General features: G+C 46.9%; 1 protein-coding gene and 1 long non-coding RNA gene across 3 annotated transcripts; both read left to right on the top strand.

Annotated features, from left to right (window-relative positions):
- The first annotated feature begins 294 nt into the window (after positions 1–294).
- On the top strand, positions 295–8,423 carry LOC143126011 (uncharacterized). Its single transcript, XR_012987342.1, has 2 exons — positions 295–1,287; positions 7,985–8,423. It is a non-coding gene; the product is annotated as an uncharacterized LOC143126011 (long non-coding RNA).
- LOC143126003 (uncharacterized) lies at positions 1,286–8,423 on the top strand. Of its 2 annotated transcripts, none has more exons than XM_076287919.1 (2): positions 1,286–1,873; positions 5,930–8,423. In XM_076287919.1, exons 1-2 carry the CDS (start codon positions 1,862–1,864, stop codon positions 7,088–7,090), a joined length of 1,173 nt encoding a protein of 390 aa, XP_076144034.1. In that variant the 5' UTR covers positions 1,286–1,861; the 3' UTR covers positions 7,091–8,423. The 2 variants fall into 2 exon arrangements, with proteins under 2 accessions (XP_076144034.1, XP_076144023.1); XM_076287908.1 differs by having other exon boundaries at positions 1,286–5,780.
- Positions 8,424–10,050: the final 1,627 nt, after the last annotated feature.

The following is a 10,050-nucleotide window of genomic DNA, read 5'->3' as shown; positions in this document are numbered from 1 at the left end:
CTATACCTGCTAGTATTATGGCACGCAAACAGGCCTAATATAATTAAATTAAAGTTACTTTTCTCGCGAACCGTTTACAACAGCAACTTGTGAAGTGGCCCCCAGCTCATTTGAGTTTGAGACCCCTGTGTTAAAGGCTGAGAAAGGGCTTTCATGTGATATGATGATGTCTGTGAGTAGGCCTATACTTCGCGCGTAGTTCAACAGAGGTGAATTTGGACGCACTTTCGACGTGCACCACTTCTCCATAGAAGACTAAATTAAGTTGCTGTAAATGCTTATGTAACCTGTGAGTGATGTGGTTTACGTCACTCACTGGTCAAGTTGCCATAACCTTAAAACTTTATTTACTTCCGGGGCGCCCGTGTTTACATTTTGGCCTAGTAAGACCTAAGCTTCCTGCTACACACACCTGACGACACTTACACTGATTAGAGTAATTGCAGCCACACACAATAAAACCAGGAAGCCGCCGTAACAGCGCTGCGTGTTCTGTCTTTCCACTTTACTCCGAGCTGTGGGGATTTAATGGAGATCCCGGCAAGGTTGGTCTGTTTGTGTTAAGATTACCTTTTTATAACGTAACCTAACTGCATTGTACTTCCCTACAGTTGCGGGTATCCTCTGCGGTGTTCAGCTTCTGCGTGAGCATTTACGGACATTGATAACGACTTGCTGTTATTCCGAGAGGGGCTACATATGTGCGTGTGCGGTGCGGATGTTAAATGTAGGTACGGAAATGCAAGTATGGTGAACTGGTTCTTGAGTGGCATGCACTATACATGATTAACATTTTGATTCTGATGTATTGAGGCTGTGCTGTACTAATCTGTTTGGCTGTGTGTTTCAGGAGTTGCCATTGCTGTTTTGCCTGTTTCTGTTTGTTTAGTTTTATTTTGTTTCTTTGCCAGTTACGGATGTGCGTCTTTACCTGTGATGCTAAGACAATGATTGGGCAATGATTGCTGTTTCTCTGCATAGGATTCCATCTGCACTCAGCTTGGGTACTGGCGGTCCAAATTCTTGGTTGCATTAGGCTAGTGTCATCTCTATTCTCTCTCTCTTTGTGTTAACAGAGCCTGTGAACGTGGTACTGGTGTTGGGATGCTGGGTTGTTCCTTTTCCTGCACTGCATGAGGTGAACTAGGCATAGAGCTAATGAGCACCCCCATTCTATTTTGTAGTTTGCTGTGTAGTCGTATGTGTGTGTGTGTGAGACACATTTCAGATATTGGAGCACGTGGCGTGGTTGCTGTGTTGAACTTCCCCCATTCTCCCTACATCCAGGTAACCACTCTCGTTGGCTGTTAAACTAATTGTTGCTTAGCGTTGCTTATTATGAGACTGCCAGTACTTCAGCCTTTACTATTGCTTGCTGCTTATTGTTGTGAGGCCTTGCTTTTATCTTTTCATACTGGAATAAAGTGATTGCTATTGATGAATTTATCTTGCTGAAGTGTTTTAATATAATCCTGATTATTTCTAAATAAACATTGCCCAGTCTCTGGAATATCAGTCTTTGTCTTTCTGTTTCATACAACTGTACCTGTGTGGGAGTTCTCTACACTAATTACAAGTCTTAAGGGGCGGGGCCTTAAGTGGCGTAGTCTGGTCTTTTTACCTCAAATAGTAACCTGGGTTACAATTTGGCGTAGTCGGGCAGGATTGTATTGGTAAACAGAGACGAGTATTCCAGGTTGCCCTTTAGTCTGTGTTTTGGGTTTGTTTTTTTTATTGTTATGTTAACAGGCAAAACAGCAGTGGCACATCGAGGGACGTTAAACGACATCTGGTGGCGAGTGCATCAGGCTTCTGTGTGGGATAAGGCTGTACTTTGCTGTTGCTCTTCACATCTGAGGTCATGACTGAGGAGGTACAAGGACTTAAGGACTTAGTACAGAAACTACAAGCTGAAAATGACCAACTTAGGCGTGAGCAGACCTCTGCTCAGCCGAGTACTAGTGACTCTACTGCAAGGACTGATGGACATTTGCGTAACACTGGGACTGAGCGTTTGTTGTATATACCCAGAGAAAGGAAATGCCCAGTTTTTCGGGGAACCTCTGGGATTGGGATTGAGGAATGGCTAGAGGAGGTAAAAGCTAGCACACGAGCCAGACATTTGAGTGGGTTGGATGAAGCTTATTTTATGCATGATCATCTAGAAGGGGAGGCTAAAGATGAGATTCGCTACCGGAGTAGAGCAGAAAGGGAGGACCCTGCTAAGATAATTACCATCTTGAAAGAGCTGTATGGTTGTGCTAAATCATATGTTGAATTACAAGAGAGCTTCTTTTCGCGTAAACAACAAGAGGGGGAATCATTGCAGGAATATTCACACGCTCTTTGTTCTCTCATGTATAAAGTGCGACAACGGGCCCCCACTTCTTTAACTAACTTTGATGTATTGTTGCGTGACCAGTTTATTGAATATGTATGTGACCCAGCCCTTCGTAGAGAGCTAAAGCGTTTAGTTCGTGAGTCCCCTCAAATGTCTATGCTCGAGGCTCGGGCTGCAGCCATCCAATGGGAGCGGGAGGGTAGGCCCAGTGATTGTGGGAGGAGTAGGAGTTATTCTGTCCCTTCTCTGTGTGCCATGCATTATTCTAGGCCCTCACACAAGTTTGAGCCAGCACCATCCGGGCAACCCAGTACTGAGTTGGTTGAGCTTAAAGAGATGCTATTAAAGCAACAAGAGCAGATTAATAACCTTACTCAAAGTATTGCCTCCCTAGCAGTTCCACAGCGGCCCATGAGGCCGAACCGCCCAAACCCGGTCATCTGTCGCAGGTGCCAGCAACCAGGCCACTATGCAAGAGAGTGTGAAAATGAACGTGCTGTAATCCCCCCCCCTCACACCACAGTTGCTCAAGCCAGTGCTGTACAACACCAAACATGGGAAGGCAGCAGTGGCCCCAGTCTGCCCCCTTCGGTAAGCCAGCCTGTTTTATCTCTTTTAGGTCAATGCCCTATAGTAACTGTTAAATTGGGGGGAGTTGGGGTGAACTGCTTATTAGACACTGGTTCAATGGTCTCAACTATACATGAGAGTTTTTTTCGACAACACCTACAGGGCCAACTTAGGGATTGTAACTGGCTGCAGCTGCAAGCAGCCAATGGCCTTGAAATACCATATGTGGGGTATGTGGAGTTAACTGTGGAGGTTTTGGGAAAATCTCTACCAAAGCGAGGTTGGTTGGTGGTCAGAGATCCTCCTGGGCTCCTTAGCACCCATAGTGCACCAGGGGTACTGGGGATGAATGTGATAAAAGAATGTTATTCTGAATTGTTTACTCAGCACGGCCCCACTCTGTTTGACAGTCCAACAGCCGGCCCAGAGTCTAGACTATGGACGGAAGCTTTTCAGTTATGCCAGCAAGCCCAAGTCACTGTCCCTCGCCCCGCTGGTTTGGCAAAGGTAAGAGGCCGTAAGGCTGTTCATATACCTGGTAGTTCGGTTAAGTTTGTGGCAACAACTTGCGCTCAACAGTTTTGTAGGGCCCCTGGTTCTGTTTTACTTGAGCCTCCTAATACCACCCAGCAGTTGCCCAATGGGTTATTGCCCCTCCCTGCGCTCCTTAGCATACGTCATGGCACTGTGTATGTCCCCATTCTTAATGTTAACGACACCATGGCTGTCCTTCCCCCACGCTGTCCAGTAGGCATCTTATCTCAGGCCCAAATAGTGAGTTTACCCCCGGGTATCACAGAAAAGGTGGGACCAGTTGGCATGCCTGATGGGAGGGAGGGCACAGGGGGTGGGATCACTGCTTCTGTCAATATGCAGTTAGGTGGGTTCCATTCAGTGTTGGAGAAGATTCAGAGGTGCGATCTGTCTGTGCTTCCTCAGTCAGAGCAGGAGAGTGTTAGAGGTTTGTTGAGGCAATATGCCTCTGTGTTCTCTGCATCTGAGGGTGATCTGGGGTGCACCACACTGTTATCACATGACATCCCACTGATTGACGATCGGCCTATAAGGCAAAGGTTTAGACGCATCCCTCCCTCTGATTATGAGGCTGTTAAGGCCCATATCCGTCAACTGCTGGATAGCCAGGTTATCCAGGAGAGTTGCAGCCCTTTTGCCTCCCCCATTGTGTTAGTAAAGAAGAAAGATGGCAGTTTGAGGATGTGTGTCGATTACAGACAGCTCAATAGCAGAACGCGCAAGGATGCTTTCCCCCTGCCTCGGATCGAGGAAACTTTGGACTCTTTGTCTGGAGCCCAGTGGTTCTCAACCATTGACCTTTCCAGTGGGTATCACCAAATCCCAGTGACAGAAAGTGACCGCCCTAAAACTGCATTCTGTACACCCTTCGGGCTCTTTGAATTTAATAGAATGCCCTTTGGGTTGTGCAACGCCCCCAGCTCATTCCAACGGCTTATGGAGCGGATATTTGGAGACCAGAATGGCCAGTCACTATGGTTGTATTTAGATGATATTATTATTTTTTCCTCTGATGCAGATGAACACCTGAAACGCCTAGAGCTGGTGCTGGGACGGTTACAGAGAGAGGGAATTAAAGCTAAGTTGGAAAAGTGCTGCTTTTTCCGAAAAGAAGTCCGTTACCTTGGACATCTCATCTCCCCTGATGGTGTTTCCACAGATCCAGAGAAAGTCTCTGCGGTTGCCAACTGGCCAAGGCCTAGGAACACTCAGGAACTGCGATCTTTCCTGGGTTTTGCCAGCTACTACCGGCGTTTTGTGGAGAAATTTGCAAAGCTGGCAGCCCCTCTCCATCGCTTGGTAGCTGCACAGGGCGGAACCAAGGGTCGAAGGAATCAGAGATCTAGCCTGGATGATGTTTGGTCGGACGAGTGTGAGAAAACCTTTCAAGAATTGAAGGTACGGCTAGTTAGTGCTCCAACCCTAGCTTTTGCGAATTTCTCACTACCATTCATTTTGGAAATAGATGCAAGTCATCAAGGATTGGGGGCGGTGCTCTCGCAGGAGCAAGATGGAAGAATTCGTCCAGTGGCATATGCCAGTCGGAGCCTCAACCCGGCCGAAAAGAAGTATAGCTCCATGAAGTTAGAGTTTCTGGGTTTAAAATGGGCTATGACTGACAAATTTCGGGAGTACCTTTGGGGCCAACAATGTGTTGTGTGGACTGACAATAACCCACTTAGCCATCTGAACACGGCCAAATTAGGTGCCACTGAACAAAGGTGGGTGGCAGAATTAGCAGCGTTTAATTTTATGGTCCGTTACAGACCAGGTCGCACCAACCAGAATGCAGACTCCCTGTCCCGGCAACAAGTTGAGCCCAGCTTGGACTTACCAGCAGTGATCTTTCCTGGAGGGGTGTTGCCAGCCCCTTTACAAGAGGCCATCTCAGGGAGGGGAAAAGCGGTGACACAGGCAGCCATCACAGCCCTCCCAAGCTGTTCCCCTGCAGACCTGAAGGAACTCCAGGAAATGGATCCCACCATTAGTGCTCTTCTTTCTTTCTGGCAGACAGGACGTATGCCAAGCCGGACTGAACGAGAGGGACTGCCACAGACCACCCGAACATTGCTGCGGGAGTGGGGTCGACTAGAAATGGTCAATGGCCTCCTGCACCGGAAGGTTTTCAGACCCGATGGAGGGGAGGGATGGTTGCAACTCGTGCTCCCAGAGTGTCTGAAGGAAGAGGTCCTGCACCAGCTCCATGATTCACAAGGCCACCAAGGCAATGAGCGGACAGCTGACCTGGTTCGGCAAAGGTGTTTCTGGCCAGGTATGGCCAGAGACATCAAGGAGTGGTGTGAACAATGTGCACGATGCACTCTCTCTAAACCTGGTCAGTCACATGGGAGGGCCCCAATGGGCCATTTGTTGGCGAATAGGCCAAATGAGGTGTTAGCCATTGACTTTTCATTCCTAGAACCATCTCGAGATGGGTTGGAGCAGGTATTAGTAATAACTGATGTCTTTTCTAAATTCACCCAGGTCATACCCACTCGGGACCAGCGAGCATCCACTGTGGCCAGTGTCCTCATCAAGGAGTGGTTTTACCGGTTTGGTGTCCCAGCCAGGCTCCATTCTGATCAGGGTAGGTGCTTTGAAAGTGCTATTGTCCACCAGCTGTGTGCTTTGTATAACATCCAAAAGACTCGCACCACACCATATCACCCACAGGGAAATGGGCAGTGCGAGCGCTTTAATCGCACCATGCATAATCTACTGCGCACCCTTTCAGCAGAACAGAAGAGCCATTGGCCACAGTACCTCCCGCAGTTGGTATTTAGCTACAATACTACAGTACACCAAACTACTGATGAGTCCCCACATTTTCTGATGTTTGGGCAAGAAGCCCGACTCCCTGTCGATTTTCTTTTAGGTAGGATCTCTGAGCCGCGGAGAGGCACTATTTGTGAGTGGGTCCAGGAACATCAAAGGCGGCTGGAAGTAGTCTTCAGCAGCGTGCGGGAGAGACTGAAATCTGCAGCTGAGAGTCGGAAAGCAAGGTATGACCTGAAGGCGACTTGTACCCCCTTGGAGGTGGGCCAGCAGGTATACCTTCGTGACCATTCGATGCGTGGCCGCAACAAGATCCAGGATGCCTGGTCTCCTGTGACCTACCAGGTGCTGCGAGCCCCTGCTCCAGGAGGAGTGGTATATACGGTGGCACCCATGCACGACTTGGACCAGATGCAACAGGTACACCGGACAATGATGAAGTGTATCCCATCCAGCAGATCCATCCCCCTGGAAGCAGAACAATCTGTAGGGCTACAAGTGCGACACCGCATACCGGAGGTGTTGGAAGAAACCGAAGATCCAGTTCCTGGAGTGGTGGTAACCATGGCAGCCGCACCAGGGTTGGATCCGGGAATCTCGCCCCCCCCTAGTACTCCCCCACTTGCCACATTGGAAGGCGCTCCTGTAACCCAAAACTCCAGGCCGGGTGCCAGTGCAAGTACTCATCCCCTCCACACCCAGGCAACGTCTTCGATCAGCCCCGAAGGTCCCCGTCGGAGTACTCGACCAACCGCGGGGCAGCATTCTAACCCACATCGGCTTCCAGCATCAGTGGGGAGTTTAGGCATGGGGGCTGCAACCTCTAGGGCGCCTGGCCTCAGTGTACCTCCCCCTGAGAGTGAATTTTAGTTTTTTTTAATTCTTGGGTTTTAATTTGAGTTTTCTTTGTTATATCTGGTTATGGTGAGCTAATCGATGGGACATCGATTTATGTTGAGGGGGGAAGAATGTAACCTGTGAGTGATGTGGTTTACGTCACTCACTGGTCAAGTTGCCATAACCTTAAAACTTTATTTACTTCCGGGGCGCCCGTGTTTACATTTTGGCCTAGTAAGACCTAAGCTTCCTGCTACACACACCTGACGACACTTACACTGATTAGAGTAATTGCAGCCACACACAATAAAACCAGGAAGCCGCCGTAACAGCGCTGCGTGTTCTGTCTTTCCACTTTACTCCGAGCTGTGGGGATTTAATGGAGATCCCGGCAAGGTTGGTCTGTTTGTGTTAAGATTACCTTTTTATAACGTAACCTAACTGCATTGTACTTCCCTACAGTTGCGGGTATCCTCTGCGGTGTTCAGCTTCTGCGTGAGCATTTACGGACATTGATAACGACTTGCTGTTATTCCGAGAGGGGCTACATATGTGCGTGTGCGGTGCGGATGTTAAATGTAGGTACGGAAATGCAAGTATGGTGAACTGGTTCTTGAGTGGCATGCACTATACATGATTAACATTTTGATTCTGATGTATTGAGGCTGTGCTGTACTAATCTGTTTGGCTGTGTGTTTCAGGAGTTGCCATTGCTGTTTTGCCTGTTTCTGTTTGTTTAGTTTTATTTTGTTTCTTTGCCAGTTACGGATGTGCGTCTTTACCTGTGATGCTAAGACAATGATTGGGCAATGATTGCTGTTTCTCTGCATAGGATTCCATCTGCACTCAGCTTGGGTACTGGCGGTCCAAATTCTTGGTTGCATTAGGCTAGTGTCATCTCTATTCTCTCTCTCTTTGTGTTAACAGAGCCTGTGAACGTGGTACTGGTGTTGGGATGCTGGGTTGTTCCTTTTCCTGCACTGCATGAGGTGAACTAGGCATAGAGCTAATGAGCACCCCCATTCTATTTTGTAGTTTGCTGTGTAGTCGTATGTGTGTGTGTGTGAGACACATTTCAGATATTGGAGCACGTGGCGTGGTTGCTGTGTTGAACTTCCCCCATTCTCCCTACATCCAGGTAACCACTCTCGTTGGCTGTTAAACTAATTGTTGCTTAGCGTTGCTTATTATGAGACTGCCAGTACTTCAGCCTTTACTATTGCTTGCTGCTTATTGTTGTGAGGCCTTGCTTTTATCTTTTCATACTGGAATAAAGTGATTGCTATTGATGAATTTATCTTGCTGAAGTGTTTTAATATAATCCTGATTATTTCTAAATAAACATTGCCCAGTCTCTGGAATATCAGTCTTTGTCTTTCTGTTTCATACAACTGTACCTGTGTGGGAGTTCTCTACACTAATTACAAGTCTTAAGGGGCGGGGCCTTAAGTGGCGTAGTCTGGTCTTTTTACCTCAAATAGTAACCTGGGTTACACTTAGATTATTTGGACAGCCCATAGGCTAGGAATCGCTAGGCCTAGTCAGACGCAAAGCAGAATATTGAAAGAAGGGGGCACCAATGCCACAGTGACGCGCCTAAACAAAAATGAGATCGCAAAAGGAAAGCACACATAATCTACAACACATGCAGCTTTCATGCGTACGGTAGAGAGAGCATGTAGGCTATTAGGCTACAATTTTTGGTTTCTGGTGGTAGGTTGCTAATCACTGGAGAAAGATATAATGCACATCCTGTAAATGAAAGCAGATGAGAAGGTCTTCAGTGCGCCACTGACATGACTGGCTGCTCAGGGTTGGTGAAGGAGAATGCTCGTTTCCCAGCTTAGTCGAGCACAGTGATATGCTTTTGTGAGAAAGCACGACATTTATGAAAGCAAAAAAATTCCTGGCAGACCTTTACAAAATATGACCGCTGTGCAGATCATCATTAAAACCAAACACCTGGCTCTCACTCAAGCACACAAGGGACCTTGCAGAACAACTCAGCTGACTCCACGCACTGTCAGATGCTAAGGAAATCTGGTTGGATAGGCCACACAAATTTTTATTTTTGATAGGCTATTGCTGTCATTAGCCAGGCTACACGTTATGCTTATAGACATTTAACCCACTATATTTATTTTTAACATATTTATTGTAGCCTAGCGCTTTTGAACTCAAGACCGAGACTCACGTTACACTCACATTAGGCCTATGGTTAGTAGGCCTAGCCTACACGTGAAAATGTTACATCTGTACACGTCAAAAATATACCTCTGGTTACACAGCAAATATTTACGTCTGGTTAGCACAAAAAAAAAAATATTACATCTGTACACGTAAAACGTCTCGCCCAGTAGGCTATGTCCGCCCACACTGCACGCACATTTTGAATGTGAGACAGAGAGATATGTCCAGAAAATTTCAATTTTAGACTCGGATCCTTATTTGTTACCCCCAGATTTATTTTGTCCCTTATTATCTGCCCCAGGCTTGCCCCAATTGGCTTTCCACGATATATCTACCATGTTCATAACCCCTCCCCGTACAGTGGGGATAGCTTAAAGGCATTCAAGAGTAGCCTAGCCTAACTGGGATGATTGAAACACGGGACGAATGAAACATTCCAGTTTTCTCCGAGTGTAGGTTAATGATGATAGACAGACGTCCTTCAGTCAAAACATAGAGCATGTTAACCTCCTTCTATCAGCCAAATATCTTCCTGCTATGTCAGTATCACAGAGTTACAGGCGATAAACGAGTTTTGATGCGCAAAAATAAACTTCATTAGCGGTTATTTTTTTTTATATTATTAATGAGTGTTTTTCATTTAAAGGTTCGACTTAATGCTTATTCAGTAGACCATTTAGGTCACCACAATCCCAGACTTTCATATCGCATGCTTGTTTACATGGAAAGCAAAACAAGCTATAGGCTATAGCCGTCTGTGTCGGGACGATTGAAGCTTGCACAAATATCTGTGTTTAAACAAT

The sequence above is a fragment of the Alosa pseudoharengus genome, unplaced genomic scaffold, assembly GCF_046254945.1.
Source record: "Alosa pseudoharengus isolate Yale_2024_CS ecotype anadromous, Long Island Sound unplaced genomic scaffold, YU_APseudo_1.1 YU_APseudo_1.1_scf_1, whole genome shotgun sequence".
Classification (NCBI taxonomy): domain Eukaryota; kingdom Metazoa; phylum Chordata; class Actinopteri; order Clupeiformes; family Clupeidae; genus Alosa; species Alosa pseudoharengus.
The sequence above is the reverse complement of the archived record's forward strand: the minus strand, read 5'-3'. Positions and strand labels throughout refer to the sequence as shown.

Excerpts from the sequence above, each read along its gene's own strand:
- LOC143126003 (XM_076287908.1), top strand. The coding sequence starts at position 5,649 with ATGATTCACAAGGCCACCAAGGCAATGAGCGGACAGCTGACCTGGTTC. Across the intron at positions 5,781-5,929 it reads ATGCACTCTCTCTAAACCTG|GTCATACCCACTCGGGACCA; the intron begins GTCAGTCACATG and ends AAATTCACCCAG.